The following is an 18,710-nucleotide window of genomic DNA, read 5'->3' as shown; positions in this document are numbered from 1 at the left end:
TTATTATTTTTATAAAATTTTGTAATTACTCCCCTTTAATATGAAAGTATATAAAAAGCTGGGTATTTCTTTTTATTTCGATACAATGTCTAGTTTTACATTTTCATTTGATAGATATATCAACTATTGAACAATCTGAACCAAAATACAACTTTTAAAGCTGTGTGTAGCTTCTGAATTCATTTATTTCCAATCTATCTTGGTTGCGCAACCAAGATAGGCAAAGGGAGGTAATAATATTTTTTCAAACTTGCGTTTCTAATGAATTCCATCTAAATACATAATTTTTAATGCAAATGTTTTATAAATATATTACAATATGTCTAATATTTATACATTTCCTTAGGCAAAGTATGTTTATCAAATTTATACTTATGATAAAATAACTCTATCTTGGTTGGGCAACCAGGATAGGAAAATGAAATTTTAAAAATACCTCCAGTGAAAATCTAATTTGTATTAAGTGTTAAGAGAACATAAATGAGTGTAAATGATCAGATGCTAAAGTTTCGAACAAATCCGTTACATGGCCAAAATCTGATTATCCACCTTTAACAATATTCTTGCACGGAGGTTGCCAATAAAGATATTCATCATTACTTTGAAATTATACTGATTCGATATCCCCGAATTATTAAATATACACTCGGATTAATGGAATGTTATCGACAATAAACTGCGCGAATACATGCAAAATAAAACAGTACAGTCAAGTTGTGTACACATTAAACTGTTGTACTTTCGGTTTCGATTTCCCGTTATCTTGCTGTAAACACACCGATACAGGAAGTAGGTCACACGAACGACTGCATAACCAGATATATATCTGTCATATAAACGATACGATATAAGTATGGACGTTTCAGGAAGAAAAGTGTTTAATGAAGATAATAATTTATTTTGTAAGCCTTGTGAAGAAAGTGAAGTATCAACTCGTGCTGATGGCTTGTGTAGGGAATGCGGGGAGCATATTTGTAAACCTTGTTTTGATACACATAAGAAATATAAGCTAAATCGTGGACATACTTTGACCAACTCTGACGAAACAGTTGCAGAAAAAGAAAACGCCGAAGATCTAGAGAAATGCGAGCAGCACTTCAGTGAGCTGATAAAGTTTTATTGTCCACAACACGAGAAAGTCGGATGTGGTGACTGTATGATTCTTGAACACAAAATCTGCAAAGTCGAGTATATTCGTGACAAGGCGAGAGTGTTTAAAAGCAGCCAGGAGTTCAAAACTCTTGTCCAAGGAGCCGAGAAGTATCTCAGTGAAGCGAAAGATATTTCATCCTCTATCAAGAAAAACAAGAAACAAGCTCTAGATATCAATGAGAAGTTCCTCAAGGATGTAAACATGTTCAAAGAAGAATTGATTTCACATGTCAATAAACTGACAAAAGCCATATTAAAGCAAGGAGAAAATATCAAGGTGAAGAACATGAAGAGTATGGATGTATTAGAAAAGGAAAATGAAGACTTGATAATTGAAATACCTCGCTTGACTGAAATCTTTGAGTCACAGATTGACCAACCTCAAAAACTCTTTGTAAGTTCAGTTTTACAAAAGCCTAAACTGAATCAACTTCGAGAACAACTTGACAGCATACAAGGCAGAAACAAGATTGAAAGTTACGAGTTTCAACGTAATAATAACCTAGAGCGTGCCGTTAAAGATGGTAAACAACTTGGAAGTATACAAAGAATTAAGCCGAGGAATGAAACGGATATTTTTTCTTCTATATTTAGTAGGAACAATTATTCTTTTCCTTTTAGTTATCATAACAATTAATATAGCAATATTTGCCAAAAAAGTTAACAACTTAATATAATCGGGTGTTGAAAGGAAATGAAGAGAGTTTTATATCAATAAAAAGTTTTTGCTTTACATGTTTATCTTTAATGTAATTTGAACTCTTTACATATTGATTTTGTTGAAGTAAATAATGTTATAAGTATGGTAGCTGATTTCTGCCATTTCGTGTGTTCGTGTCGGCGAGGCGAAATGTCGAAGTAACGAAAACACGAAAGGTCGAAAGGCGAACATACAAAGTAACGAAACTTTGAAGGCGAAATAACGAAATTTCAAGGCGCACACACGAAGTAACGAAATTTCAAGGCGCACACACGAACTTTTGTATTAATCACGTTTCGTATCGGCGGGTATTAAAACTTTGTTATTTCGCCTTCAATGTTTCGTTGTAAACTTCGTGTATTCGCCTCGGAAGGCGAAATGCGAACACACGAAGGTTAAGCCGTTTTCGACCTTTCGTTACTTCGACCCGCCGACACGAACACACGACAAATGTTTTGTGTAGGGTCTGTCTTAATACACTATAATAATGGCGCAAAATGGGGCGTAACGTATATATGAATTTTATACCAGAACTGAAATACTTGAAGAGTGACATGTTTTATTGCATATGAAATATTTTCTATCATAAATTGAGAAAACCATTTGTATAGATGGTAAAACACAATTAACAAAAAAGTAGTCCGTCATGTCAACAAAGCACGATGAAAACAATCGTCTGAAGCATTCTAAAGTATATTTTCAATCGTAAATTGTCAGCCTTTTAGAAAAAGTTTGGGTAATTTAAAGGGTGGCAAATTTACCCTCCTGAAAGGACCCGCCACCCTTCCCCAAAACCATAAAAAAGGGCTGAGGTTTGTGTCAGTTCTGTCTACTTCAGAAAGCAATTTCACATAATTGAGAAATTATATATCCCTAACAGTGATTTTTTTGAATGACAGTGATTTTATTCGAGAGAAAAACACTCATTTTAGATGCATTATTTGGTTTCTCACACAACATCAAGGACTACCTTCTACGTCTTTGACAACATCCACCAAATATTTACCATAGTAGTGTCGTATTCGTTTTTATGCCCCCAAAGGGAGGTATATTAGTTTTCAACTGTTCGTTAGTTCGTTAGTTAGTTCGTTCGTCACAACGTTAACTTTTTGCATGAAGGCACTTTACTCGCGAACCTCTGCCCCCAGGACCTTCAAATTTCACCTGCTGATAGTACTTATTGAGTATACCACCCCTACTGATTTTGGGGTCACCAGGTCAAAGGTCAAGGTCACAGGGGCCAACGTTAACTTTTTGCATAAAGGCCTTTTACTTGCGAACCACTGCACCAAGGACATTCAACTTTCACATGCTGATAGTTATTATTGAGTACACCACCCATACTGATTTTGGGATCACCAGGTCAAAGGTCAAGGTCACAGGGGCCAACATTAACTTTTTGCATGAAGGCACTTTACTCGCGAACCACTGCACCCAAGACCTTCAAACTGCACATGCAGTTAGTACTTATTGAGAATACCACCGGGCACCCCTACTGACTTTTGGGTCACCAGGTCAAAGGTCAAGGTCACAGGGGCCAACGTTAACTTTTTGCATGAAGGCACTTTACTCGCGAACCACTTCACCCAGGACCTTCAAACTTCACGTGCTGATAGTACTTATTGAGTACACCACTCCTACTGACTTTGGGGTCACCAGGTCAAAGGTCAAGGTGCTGCGGGGGCATTTGTCACCATTAGTTACAGCTCTTGTTTGTGAACTGCCATGACATATGACACTATGAGATAATAATTGTGAAATACAAACAGTGATCTTTTATAATAATGTCATAGAATGTCTTCTTGCTTTAATAGGAAAACACATCAGGGTTGTTAGAATTGTAAATAGAAAGTTTTTGTTTTGTTCATTCTTCAAAAAAGAACATCCCAGTAGTTGCGTAAAACATGCAATTGTCAGTCATGGAAGGGGTGAAGTTATAAATTTAGCTGCACATTGTAACTACACATAATAACTGCCAGCTTGGAGAATATTTGAGCCGCGCCATGAGAAAACCAACATAGTGGCTTTGCGACCAGCATAGATCCAGATCAGCGCAGGTCAGAATCCGTGCTGTTCACTTTCAAAGCCTATAGCAATTACAGAAACCGTAAGCGAACAGCATGGATCCTGACCAGACTGCGCAGATGCGCAGGCTGGTCTGGATCCATGCTGGTCGTAAAGCCACTATGTTGGTTTTCTCATGGCTGGTCGTAAAGCCACTATGTTGGATTTGTCATGGCGTGGCTCATTTATTTATGACCTGGCAAGCTGTTTTAAATGTTGTGAACCCTTCTGGCATTTTTCTTGCCACGAATAATAATGATAATAGGTGTTTTGCAACCTTACGTTCAGTGGATACTAATTTCAGGAGAAAAAGTTCCTGAAGCATCTTAACTTGTAAAGTCGAAGAAAGAAATAAAATGTATGCAGTATTTTAAATTCTGCATCATACAATTTTTTTTTCAAAATAGAAAAAAACTGTATCAATTAAATTGCTAATTGGCATATGTATTGTTTTAGTGGCGTCGATCAGTAATATGCCTGTGTTTAACTTTGGCAGTGCAGGTACAGTATGTCTGATGGTCTAATTAATGTACATTTATATACTTGGAGGAATACTGTAGATAGGCTGAGATTTCAGTATCTGAATATTTATTTTAGGAAGTTCTTTAATGAACCTTTAGCCTGCTATATTTCTAAAATTGACTGGTATTCCATTCAGTTTTGGCAGTATCACTTACTATTCGAAGGTATGTTCACTGAAAATTTACTGACTAAATAGCGAACAGGGCAGATCATGATCAGACTGCACGGATGTGCAGGCTTATCTTGGTTTGCATTGGCTGCAAAGCAGAATCACTTGCCCCCAGCAGGCTAATGGTTAACAATAAGCTTCTGCTAAATATTGGCCAATTAACTATCTTGAAACAGCTCAGATACTTGTTGAAATATTTATTAGAAATCCTAGATACATACATAAAGCAGGTATGGAATCTCAGCCAATTTGTAAATCAGATTGCAACATATAGCATGCACTATGTTATCTGTATGTGTAAAGTGCTGCGTTTCATTTAAGGTTTCGATGGAGGCCTTGAGAAACAAAAATCAAACAACACCAAATCATAGAAAGAAAGAGTTGTTTGACATGAAAATTGAACAGCATGTAAAACATGTATATTACTTTACGAAACAAGTGTCAGTATACTGATATAAACATTGAATTCCGGAAAAGGGCTGCCTAAAGGGGCTCCACTTCCGGACAGTTAAACGCCTTTAAAAACTCACCATTTTCAAAGAACTGTTACACATGTTCGTTTTGATGCATTTGCAATAGCGTGCGAGTGGTGAAATTTCGCATAACAAGGTGGAACACAGTTTTCAGCAATTGTTTATCTTTATTTCTTTACAAATGGCATTCATTTTCAAAGGGAGACAAGTGTTCCCGATTATTTTAAGTACAAATGGCATTCATTTTCGAAGGGAAACAACTTTTTCCGATTATTTAAAGTAATCTTTAAGAAAAAGTTGTCTCCCTTTGAAAATGAATGCCATTTGTAAAGAAAAAAAGATAAAAAACTGCTGAAAACTATGTTCCACCTTGTTACGTGAAATTTCACCACTCGCACGCTATTGCAAATGCATCAAAATAAACATGTGTAACAGTTCTTTGAAAATGGTGAGTTTTTAAAGGCGTTTAACTGTCCGGAAGTGGAGCCCCTTTAGGCAGCCCTTTTCCGGAATTCAATGTTTATATCAGTATACTGACATTTGTTTCGTAAAGTAATATACATGTTTTACATGCTGTTCAATTTTCATGTCAAACAACTCTTTCTTTCTATGATTTGGTGTTGTTTGATTTTTGTTTCTCAAGGCCTCCATCGAAACCTTAAGATCATGAAATACTCAAATGAAAGTGTATTTGAACAAGAAACATTAAACACGACAATGTGTGGAGAAGAAATTAAATGAAGTGTCTATTGGCATTTTGTAGGTTATTAATTACATTTTACCTGTGTTAAAAACAGTAGCAGCTTACACACATTGGATAAATGCTATTTATATGTCTGCTTTTCAAATACTAGATTTGTCTCCCTTGGAACTTTCACATAATTTATTTCAAAAGTTACCTGAAGATATTTGATCTTAATACTGGTAATATGAAGAGGTACTGTTTAGGGTATTATGTATTGAATTTTATAGATTTTTGGCAAGGTAAAATTTTTATTGATCTTTTTAGCTTGATTATTCGAAGAATAGTCTAGCTATTCTACTCACCCTGGCGTCGGCATCACACCTTGGTTAAAGTTTTGCATGCAAGTACATATCATTTAAAGGCCTATAGCTTTGAAACTTATTTTTTCTTTTTCTGGGCCAATTACCAACCTCACTATAACTCTGACATGTATTTTGGCCAAATTATGCCTCTTTTTGGACTTAGAAATCCTGTTTATAGTTTTATATGCAAGTTACTATCTCCAAAACTAATGTAGATATTGAATTGAAACTTCACATGTGCCTTCGGCGTTATCAAACTAGCTAATAGCATCAAGTCCCATCTCTCTGACATGCTTTTTGGCCAAATTATGCCCCCTTTTGGACTTAGAAAATCCTGGTTAAAGTTTTGCGTGCAAGTACATATGGCTATCATTTAAAGGCATATAGCTTTGAAACTTATTTTTTCTTTTTCTAGGTAAATAACCAACCTCACTGGGTCAAGTCCCATAACTCTGACATGTATTTCGGCCAAACTATGCACCCTTTTAGACTTAGAAAATCCTAATTAAAGTTTTCATGCAAAACAAATGCAGATATTGAATTGAAACTTCACATGTGTCTTCGGGGTTATAAAACTAGGTGATAGCTTCATGCCCCATAACTCTTGACATAAGTTTTGGCCAAATTCTATCCCCTTTTTAACTTAAAACCTCTGGTTAAAGTTTTGCAATCAAGTTACTATTTCCAAAACTAATGCAGAAACTGGATTGAAACTATAGAAATTTTAACATTTAGGGTAATATTCCTGCTTCTGCGACAACAATTTGAATAGTCGAGCATTGGATGTCTTACGAACATCTCTTGTTTATCTTTTATAGTTAATCAAAAGACCTGCAGTGAAATAGAAATTTTAATTGTTTATATAAAGGGAGATAAATTTTATCCTGGTGATTATCCTAGCTGTTATTCTGGTAATTATGTCTCCCAACATGTGGGGGCAGGGATATATTGATTATGTCTGTGCATCTGAACGTCTGTCTGTCCATCTATTTGCCACAATAGTTTGTCCGCACTAATTCTCTGTAACTACTGGGAGATTTTCAACCAAACTTCATTCAAAGATTCAATATCTAGACTAGTTTTGCATATCATCACGGTTTTCCGATGGAATGAATTTTGGTTGAGTTATAGCCCCTTAAATGTTATTTTTGGATTAAGTTTGTCCAGACTATTTCTCCTACACTTCTGATGCGATTTTAATGAAACTCTGTAGTATTGATTATTACCAAGCTTAGTTGCACATATTTAAGGAGGGTTTTGGTTGAATTATGTTGATGGAGGTAATTAATTGGCCTTTGAAATAAAAATACTATATTTTTCTATGTTTACCCTCCATCACCATCATTTTTTCACCAATCTTACTGATATGTACACAGAATGTGTATTAGACCTTGTTTAAAATTTATAATGGGCCAGATCAGAATAGTAAGTTTAGAGTTACGTGCCTTTGATTTATCAAAAATTCCATATTTTCCTATGTTTTAGTTGACCATCTTCATTTCTTAACCAGTCTTAATCATACATACAACTTGGTATGTGAAGTCATGTGTTGTACTTTAGTTTTGGTCCTTGTAAACATGACTTTGAGTGTGATGAAGGGCAACAATGACTCTCCTTTTTTGCCTGTTTTGGTTAGTTATGATTGTGTGTAATATCCTCCAGGATTGTATATAATATCCTCCTTAGTTTTAATGATTTTGCTTTCTATTTTCCCCCCAAAATAAACTTGTATCGTAAACAGTGTACTGCTTTACATAGTTGCTCGTTTTTCTCTCAACACATACCTTTGTGCTATGCCCAGATGTAGCATATCCATTTATCTTTCAAACTAAATTAAGTGGTATGGGGAGACATGCTCTTTTGGCAAACTCAGTCTGGTTCTTTCTTTAAATTGGCTTTGTTTTTCGGGTTTCTGGTACTATTTGCTATTTTGTAATCAAGATTTAGTTCATTTTGATAAGAATGTTTTCTCACCGCTTCTTGCATATCGATTACAGACACATTTCTTACAATATTTTGCACATTTTTCTTTTTAACATTTTTATTTATGAAAAAGATGTGCTGTTTATATTTGTGTGAGTTTCTATGCAAACATTATATGAGCTGTCAAGGTGGTTCTGCATATTTGGATCGAAAAATTTTCTATAATGTAGAATTTGATTAAATAATATTTCCTAGTACAAAATTTGTAATAGAATGATAAAGATTTGAGCGCAGTTGTGCGAAAAGCAGGCTTTGCGACCAGCAAGGATCCAGATTAGTGCACATCCATACTGTTTATTCACAGATCCATATGTTCATATATCAATTTCTGAATCAGCACTTGTATGCAGCAGTGATAAGTGAAAAGTATGGATAGAGGTGTACCCATACTTCCTGCACACCTCTAATGCTTGTTTTTGCACAGGGACGCTCAATTTTGTACCAAAAAGCATACGTCAAACTTTGGATGTTCCCTTTCATTTTAAAGTAATATTACGGTATTAATTTAGACTATTTTAAAGACACGTGGCGAGACATTTTTGCCATTTGTTTGGTGTAAAATTTTGATTTTATGGTAGTTGAAAGGTGACATTTTTCTGTGAGTTGAGGTTTGAAAAAATCCCTATATATTTCAGGTGCAGCGCCAACAGCGGGTCCAGGATTAACTCCCGGCACATTCGCCGTTGGAGCGGGAAGCACGGCTCCGCGTCCACCAAGGGCGGTTGCACGTGCTGCTAGGCGACGTACTCAAAGGAAATAATTGCATTTCCTCACATGTATGGAGAAGGATGGGACGGATAACAGAAAACAGACACGTTTATAAAGTGATAGCATATATACAAAATATAAACCTGGATTTCTCTCACTGATTAGATTGAAGAGTCAAGTCAAGGATGTAGACCGCTTTCACTAACATTCCGAACAAGAGACGTTTCTCTGTATAAATGTCCGGAAAAATTTATTTTTGAAAATGCATTGGTGTTTAGTGATATTTTTTTGAAATGTTTGAGTTACAAGTTGGAAGTTGTTGACATCTGGTGGTTGTAAGAATTTGTTCCAGATTTTGAGTTGATGCAGATCTCAACTAATCAATGTTTTGATGAAACCAAAGCCAGATTTGTGATATTTCCTCAATTGTTCTCTTAGGAAATAATTAAAAATGAATGATAACAACTTATTCTATTTATTGTTTGCTTGTGTGACATCTGAGTAGTGCAATACAGAGGTAAACTTTGAAGATATCATTCAAAATTATGTTACATTTCAATATGTTCTGAAGTTTATACTGATTTTTGTCACACAATAATTGGTGTTATATAAAGTTGGTGAATTACTGAATGGAAAACAGAACTGCTGATGCAGTTTTGGTGCATAATCAAGGGCAGGGTGGGGGATAGGGGAGGGTGCATAGATATTTATGTCAAACAGATTGAAATTTAGACAGTATGTATTTTGTTAGTAATTGATATTAAAAAGTGATTAAATGACTTCTTGACAGTATTTATTCATAAAGCACTTTGGTTGCCTAAAAAATACAGAGAGAAGCCGCCTACATTGTACTGTGTTAGTCTTGCTATAAATATCCGTAAAATTGACATATCTTTGCAATACTGTTGAACATACAGGTGAAAATTCAGTGTAGACCATGAGATTGTTATATACTTTAAGTGGGCATTTCCCTTTAAAATGTAAATTAATTATTTCCATTGCAGTGCACGAGGGGTTTCATAAAGGGAGTGGGGACAGGGATTTCCCTTTGCTGTAGTGGTCTGAAGCCCGGGCTATTTTATCAGTGGCAAATAAAACTCTAAATGAGAGGTCCCCCAGCCACTCCTCTGTTTTGCAATTTCCACTTTCTACTCCGGAAATTTTGATAACTCAATCGGTCTGAAACGAAAATCCTGACATCGGCGCTACCCCACCCACCGCATTCCCAATATTACATATTTTGTAAAACGTGATAGGGTAAAGAAATAAGCATGTCATGCATTAAAACTGAGTTACCAGTCACCGCGTGTTACCATACAATGAAGACAGTTATTCAGTGTTATGTGTGATCGTTACTTTGTTAAATTTCGATGTTTTTCCGAGATAATATGAGGCATTGACACCGTGTGCGTTACTAGTCTAAAAGCCAACGCACGTGACTTTGATACCGTATACACGGCAGATACTTTGTGATGTTTCCTCATTCTTTGACGGAATTCTATAAAATACAATGCGTCAAAGTACACATACGACACATATTCTCTGCTAAACAGCCTAAGTATTTAAAGAATACTCTGCCGCAGACCGAATGTGTACGTTATGTTAACGCTGAGATCGAATTTCCCGCATGTATAGCACCAAAACGTGATGCGGGTTGGCCACGGATATTTCATTTCACTTATGTTGTACTTCAATAAGCAACTACATTTTATAAAGTTATATGTTCTCTTCTGATGTAAACAAAATTTGATTTTGAAACATTTTTTTAAAAGACCGATTTGATAAACAGTGCCACTCCGGTTTTCTTTATCATTCGTTGTTGCCCGTCCATTTTTTTCTTTTTTGTACAGTCTGGTTGCAAAGACGATTTTCTGCATTTGTTTCAACTGGAGCCCCAACAAATGAATCATGTAATTTTTTCAAATCAAGTAATTATAAAAATTATTTTTATCGGTTTTCCGTGTGATGTCTCATTAAATCAAAGACCTATAATGTACAATTATAGCTCTTTGATTAAATGCAGCGACCATTTGTTTGTTACCGTGATCAAACATAGCCTTTTGAAATAAACCATCCGTCGGATTCTAAATAAAAGAAGTGGATCCCCGTCGAAATGATTTGGATCCAGTCAGAAACGTTAGGAAACCAGTCAAAATGTTTAATACACCGCAGTCGGCTGTCTGCAAACATTAAAGGAGGTGCCGCGTGAGCACTGATTGCGTCACGCGCTAATTACGGACCGATTATCAAAGTGACAATCAGACCGATTGACACGTTTATTGATTATCTGAAGGTGCGACCAACAATTTCCTACTTGGCAGGTGATCATGTATTGAGATATCGGACCGAAATTTATACTTTTCTCCATTTTTACGGGACCGAATTTTTTCGTTTTTTCACTTCACGAATCGGTCTGAAAAGTCGAAAATCGGTCCAAAACCGACAAACTGGCAAATTTCCGAAGCCCTGCCTGGAATATGTACAGGTTGTTTCTGTTTTATAAGATTATAATATGATTTATTCAGCCGAGGATTTTGTGCTTTATGTTTTTTGGGTTTTTTTTTGGGTTTTTTCGTTATGTTCATACTTATTCATGGAAACATTTTACTTTTGCTTTATGAGGTTGCTTAAGCTCCCTCTCCTCCACATTCCTCAAAAAATAAAAGTAAAAAAAAAAACACTTTCATATTTCAATATTCCATCATAAGTCAGAATTGTTCTACTATCAGTGCTGAAAATTTTCACTGAAAATTTACTGACAGAATAGGAAACAGTGCAGACCATGATCAGCCTCCACAGATGTGCAGGCTGATCTTGGTCTGCACTGGTCGCAAAGACAATATCACTTGCCGTCAACAGGCTAAAGGTTAATACTGTCTTATTTTGAAGCAACACAGTGGATGAACACTTGTGTTGGTATGTTTTGTATTATAACTGTATAAAATAGTTGTACAAATTTATATTCTAAATACCTTCCATTGAATTCCAGGAGTTCATCTTCATTCATTGGTGACTCATTTTCATGAATTTCATAGCTGTGTCAATCTATACATTTAAATCTCCACTAACTATATACCGGTAATCTATTTTTAATCCCCCGCCGTGGCGGAGGGATTATAGGAATGGTCTGTGTCCGTCCGTCCGTCCTTCCGTCTCCGTCCGTAACAAAATCGTGTCCGGTCCATATCTCCTAAACCCCTTGAAGGATTTTCATGAAACTTGGGTCAAATGGTCACCTCATCAAGACGACGTGCAGAACCCATGAGTCAACCTTGTCGGTTCAAGGTCAAGGTCACAACTCAAGGTCAAAGGTTTGAGCCTGCCATTTTGTGTCCGCTCTATATCTCCTAAACCCCTTGAAGGAATTTTATAAAACTTTCGTCAAATGATCACCTCATCAAGACGATGTGCAGAACCCATGAGTCAGCCTTGCCGGCTCAAGGACAAGGTCACCACTTAGGGTCAAAGGTTTGAGCCTTCCATTTTGTGTCCGCTCTATATCTCTTAAACCCCTTGAAGGAATTTTATAAAACTTGGGTCAGATGATCACCTCATCAAGACGATGTGCAAAACCCATGAGTCAGTCATGCCGGCTCATGGTCAAGGTCACAACTTAGGGTCAAAGGTTTGAGCCTTCCATTTTGTGTCCGCTCTATATCTCCTAAACCCCTTGAAGGATTTTCATCAAACTTGGGTCAAACGATCACCTCATCAAGGCGATGTGCAGAACTTATGAGTCAGCCATGTCGGCTCAAGGTCAAGGTCACAGCCGAAGGTCAGAGGTTTGAGCCTTCCATTTCGTGTCCGCTCTATATCTCCTAAACCCCTTGAAGGAATTTTATAAAACTTGGGTCAAATGATTACCTCATCAGAACGATGTGCAGAAATTATGAGTCAACCATGCCAGCTCAAGGTCAAGGTCACAACTAAGAGTCGAAGGTTTGAGCCTTCCATTTGGTGTCCACTCTGTATCTCCTTAACCCTCTTGAAGAATTTTCATCGAACTTGGGTCAAATGATCACCTCATCAAGAACTCATGAGTCAGCCATGTCAATTCAAGGTCAAGGTCACAACTGAAGGTCAAAGGTTTCAGCTCTGTATCTCCTAAACCCCTTGAAGGATTTTCATGAAACTTTGGTTAAATGATCACCTCATCAAGACGTGCAGAATTCATGAGTCAGCCATGTCAGTTCAAGGTCAAGGTCACAGCTAAAATCAAAGGTTTACCCTTTCACTATCCATAACTGTGGCGGGGGATTTAGCTGTCTTTCAGACTGCCTTGTATTCAAAAGCCATGAACACACAAAACTTGTTGAAAACCACAAAACTTAAGGCCAGCTGAAATGTTTTCACAATGCAGTGAAGAAATGTCAGTCTCAAGTTTGTTCTCTCTAAAATTAATGCAGATATTAAATTGAAAATTTAAACAATTTATTGTGGTGGATAAAACATGGTGAAAAAGCGCATGTGTCATAACTGAGAATTTTTTTGTGCAAAGTTATGCCCCTTTTGGATTCAAAATTGCAGGTTTAAATTAAGCAAATACTTGATTGAATATTCACACAGATTTTGGGTGCATTTGAACAAATCACAGCATTAAGTCCCATAACTTTTACGTGATTTTGGAAAAAATTTTTGTTAGATAAAATATCCATTTTAGTGATAAGCCTTAGAATAGCTGAGTGTGTTATGAGACAGTTCTTGATTACTTGATGATTTATTACATATTTTCACAACTGCCTGTTACCAGGTAAAACCTTTTATATTTAGTTTTTTTTTTTTTTTTTCGAAGAACATTCTTTATTTCCTGGTATTAACTTATTGTATTTATTCTTTAAAACACACTCAGCATCACTCTAAAAGTGTGAAATAATTTCATTTTGTGGACATTTGAAGTTTGTGATTTTAGCTAAAAAGGCTGTATCATGGATACATAAATTTTGAGGTTTTAAGTTTTATTTTGTAGCCATGAAATTCACAAAAATTAGTCACCTAAAAATAATGAAGATTTCCCAATACACTTGTAGTTACATGGAGAAATCTCATTCAAATGATTTATGAACTGTCTCATCTAAGGTCTGAATAATTGATATATTGTAGATAAGTGCTATAGACTTATTTATAAGATTTGTAAAATGTAAAAGAAATATGCCATTAAATATGAAATGTTCAACAGAATTTGTTTTGTATAGTTCACTGAAGTGCTTAGAAAATACAAATCATTTTGATATTCAACCAAACATTATAATTGTGAAAACCTGAAGCAATATTTTTGCTAACAAATAAAAATAAACATAAACCTGTAATGTGTAATTGTGCCATGAGAAAACCAACATAGTGCATTTGCGACTAGCATGGATCCAGACCAGCCTGCGCATTTGTGCAGTCTGGTCAGGATTCATGCTGTTCGCTTTCAAAGCCTATTGCAATTGAAGAAACCATTAGCAAACAGCATGGATCCTGACCAGACTCTGCAGATGCGTAGGCTGGTCTGGATCCATGCTGTTCGCAAGTGCACTATATTGGTTTTCTCTTGGTGCGGCTCAATTTCTGATGTCATTTATTTAGATCATACTTGTGTGAAATCGGTAAATATGAGGTACATAGGCTGATACAATGTCTTCAACAGTAGTCAACAAAGATGTTTTAAAACAAGTATCATTCTGAAAAAAAAATAATGTGTCTGCTACAGATGTACTAAATCTGAAATTGTTACCTTACGTAATACTTGTTTTGTGGTCATTTATATATGCACCCTTTCAAAGAAACTGGGATATATTGCTTTGCATCTGACGGTCGTGTCAGTATGTTTGTCGGTCAGTCTGTCAATAGCTCCCAGTAACTTGTAACCACTTGACACTTTAAACTCGGTAGCATGATTGCGCTTATGAAGTAGGTGACCATTGTAGTTTTGGGGGTCAGTAGGTCAAGGTCATTGGCCTGAAACTTGAAAATTGTTTCCTTCCAGTAACTTGAGAATCACTTGAGCCATAACTTTTAATCTTTGTAGCAAGATAGGGCTTATCAAGACGATGACCCCTACATTTGGTAAATAGATCAAAGGTCAAGGTCAGTGTCCTGAACCCTGAAAACCGTTTCTGCCTAATAACTTTAGAACTTTTCAAACTTGGTAGCATGATTTGGCTTATGAAGTAGATGACTTGTAATGATTTTGGGTCAATATGTCAAAGGTCAAGGTCATGGGCTGGAATCTTGAAAATGGTTTCCACAGAATAACTTGAGAAGCACTTGACCCAAACTTGGTAGCATGATTGGGCTTACAAATTGGATGACCCTTACAGTACTTGGGTTTAGTAAGTCAAAGGTCATGGTTACAGGGGCCAGAACCTTGACTTGCGAGTGCAGGGTCCTCTGTGATGAAGTTATGCATGGAGGGGCACCTAGGGTCTTCCTCCACCGTCAAAGCAAGTGACCTATAATATTATAATATGATGTTAAACCAAAAAGAAAAGAAAATAACTTGACCCAGAACCTTCAAACCTGGTAGCATGATTGGGCTTATAAAGTAGATGACCCCTAGTGTGTTTGGGATCAGTTGGTCAAAGGATAAGGTCACAGGGGCCTGAAATTTGAAAACAATATATGCCCAATAACTTGAGAACCACTTTATCCAGAACCTTCAAACTTGATGGCATGATTAGGCTTTAAAAGATGACCCCTATTGTTTTTGGGGTCAGTAAATCAAAGGTCAAAGTGCCTGAATCTTCAAAACGGTTTCTTCTTAATGACTTGTGAACCACTTGACCATGAACCTTCAAACTTGGAAGCATGGAGGCTTATGAAGCAGATGATCCCTACTGTTTTGGGGGTCAAATGTTATGGTCACAATGACCTTAACATTGAAAACGTTTTCGCTTCAATAACTTGAGAACCACTTGGCACAGAACTTTCAAACTTGATAGCATTTTTGGGCTTATGAAGTAGATGACGCCATTAGTAAGTCAAAGGTCAAGGTCACAGGAGCCTGAACATCGAAAACAGTTTCCATTTAATAACTTGAGAACCACTTGACTCGGTATCTGCAAGCTTGATAGCATAATTGGGCTTTTGAAGTTGATCACCCCTATTGTTTTTGGGGTCAGAAGGTCATAGGTCAATGTCATAGTGATCACTGGACTGAAAATGGGACAAGCCATCATTGGGGGATGGGGTTTATAAACCGCTGTTGTTTAAATAATGGTACGCATTGAGGCCCACATCTGCGAAGTCTTAATAACGTCAACTTTGTTTACGATATTTTTCGTGCTCAATCTAGTTATTTGTTTTTAATCTGTAAAAGTATACTGAAAAACTTTTCTCATTAAAAATCAATGTATCATTACAAGTATCACATGACTGGAATAATACCTGCAGGGGCACCTGGGGGCTTTCTTCAATATCAAAAGCTGGAAAAAATGCCTTATGACCTAAATTGTTGCATCATTTTCATGAAAAGTATTGACTGATTTGATTAGCATATTACGTAAAAAAACTTATTTTAGTGTAGTGTACTGTGTGTGACTTGCAGTTTTGTGAAAAATGTATTTTTTGTCAGGTACGAGTTACTTAATACCTTAAAAATTGAATTAAAACTTTAGTCTACAATAGGGGTTATAGCTATCCAAGTATTTTGTTTTGAAAGCTGTGTATGTCAAAGTTTTGAGCTCAACGTAAGCAACTGCCTCCTCACATCAGTATCTACCTGTTCACATTGACTTCCATATGCTTACATCAACATCCACATCCTCGCATCAGCATCCACCTGTTCACATTAACTTCGACATCCTTACATCAGCATCGACTTCCACATCTCACATCAGCATCCACCTGTTCACATTGACTTTGACATCCTTACATCAGCATCGACTTCCACATCTCACATCAGCATCCAAACATTGATTCCACATCCTTACATCAGCATCGACTTCCACATCCTCACATCAGTATCCACCTCTTCACATTGACATCCACATCCTCACATCAGTATCCACTTCTTCAAATTGACATCCATATCCTCACATCAGCATCCACCTGTTCACATTGACATCCACATCCTCATATCAGCATCCACATATTCACATTGACATCCACATCCTCACATCAGCATCCACCTGTTCACATTGACATCCACATCCTCATATCAGCATCCACATATTCACATTGACATCCACATCCTCACTTCAGCATCAGCCTGTTCACATTGACTTCCACATTATCACATCAGCACCCACATCCTCAGATTCACATTCATATCCACTTCCTTATCTGTGCCCATATTTTCACATCCTTGTATCCACGTCAGCATCCATTTCTTTACAAAGGCATCTAAATCTTCATATTGGCATCATCAAATTGGCATTCATATCTTTACATTGGCATTAACATCTTTTATCCACTATCCATCTCCTTATATTGACATGCACGTCCTTGCACTGGTATTCACCTCACATCAGAACCCAACTCACTATATTGCCACAAATATTCACATGTTTGCATCCATATCCTCGCATTTGCATTCACCTGTTCACGTTGACATCCGTATTATATCCATGCTCTGATCTGTTAAAATGCTTCTGTTTGACTGCATTAGGAAGCCTTGCATTGGCATCCACCTCGTCAACATCTTCGCAATTGCATCCATCCCCTCACATCAGAATCCACCTAATATCAGTACCCACTTCCTCACATCGGCCTTTGCACCCACACATAGTTATCCACTTCTCATATCGGCATCCACCTCCTCACATTGGTATCCACGTCCTCGCATTGACATCCATGCTAATGTCGTCATTCATACCTTTACACTGGCATCCACATCCTCGCGTCGTCATCCATATTGCCAGCCATATCCTCGCATCAGCATCCATATACTCAATTAAGCACCTCCTCACGTCGTTTGTTCTATGTTTGAAATAGCTTAGTTGATATGTATTTCAAACAAAAATTATAATTCCTTACCGCTTACAGCATGTGTAGCAAACTTTGATACTAGTATTTTATGGTAGGCTATCGATAAGGCCTGGCAAAAAAACAAACAAAAAAAAAAAAAAAAACATGCATGATGGATGTTCATTAAATTTGGTCAGAAACGACCTCGTCTGAACTTCTATAGAGTCTGTTAAAATGTTTCTGCTTAAGTAAGAGTTATCGAAATTTCCCATTTATCTCTTTCCGGGAACGCGACTGGAAAAGGTTATGACGTTATAATTATGGCGACTTAAGATAGAAAATACATGACTGCCGAATAATTGCCATATAATTGGTGACAACGTCTTCCAAACGATGTTACAATTGTAATATTGCTACATTAAATGAATTTAAATATTTGTTTTCTAACAAATAAAAGCACATTTTTTTTAAAAAAAAGATGAAATTGATTATGTTTACAAGGAAAACATATCAATAATTGTCACAAAATTAATAAATAACGAAATGAAGACAACACATTTTTATTTCATGACGCAGCATGTTCTATTAAGAATATAAATAGTTTGATTATTATCACTTCTGTCGTCAAATAGCAAACGTTTTGTGTATTTATATACCTTGTGTTAAATCAGGCTAATGTGGCGACACTTCTGTCAATATTCGGAATCCATGGGGAAAAAAACATTACCTAAATATTGTAGTCGAGAGAATGCTGTTTCTGATGCATAAACAGCTTGGAAACGTAAAATATATTAAGATAATGTCGAATCTCCTATTAAAATCTTTTAAAATAAAATAATCTAAAGAAAACGTACTTCAAGACACCTGAAGAAGGAGCAATAAGAATTATTCTCTACGTATTTTTTGTACCAGCAGACTAGGTGGTCATTAATGTCATCCTCAATTAATGCCTACACTATATTTATGTTTTTGTAAGTAACATTATAGCACAAAAATCTTAATC

General features: G+C 36.4%; 1 protein-coding gene across 2 annotated transcripts; it reads left to right on the top strand.

Annotated features, from left to right (window-relative positions):
- Positions 1 to 556: 556 nt before the first annotated feature.
- On the top strand, positions 557 to 14,004 carry LOC123527222 (E3 ubiquitin-protein ligase TRIM33-like). 2 transcript variants are annotated; one of them, XM_045306550.2, is made up of 3 exons: positions 557 to 1,745; positions 4,373 to 4,417; positions 8,746 to 14,003. In XM_045306550.2, exons 1-3 carry the CDS (start codon positions 854 to 856, stop codon positions 8,868 to 8,870), a joined length of 1,062 nt encoding a protein of 353 aa, XP_045162485.2. In that variant the 5' UTR covers positions 557 to 853; the 3' UTR covers positions 8,871 to 14,003. The 2 variants fall into 2 exon arrangements, with proteins under 2 accessions (XP_045162485.2, XP_053379225.1); XM_053523250.1 differs by lacking the exon at positions 4,373 to 4,417 and having other exon boundaries at positions 8,746 to 14,004.
- The last annotated feature ends 4,706 nt before the right edge of the window (positions 14,005 to 18,710 follow it).

This window comes from Mercenaria mercenaria, chromosome 14, assembly GCF_021730395.1.
Source record: "Mercenaria mercenaria strain notata chromosome 14, MADL_Memer_1, whole genome shotgun sequence".
NCBI classification, from domain to species: Eukaryota; Metazoa; Mollusca; class Bivalvia; order Venerida; family Veneridae; genus Mercenaria; species Mercenaria mercenaria.
This window is presented reverse-complemented; position numbering and strand designations above follow the sequence as displayed.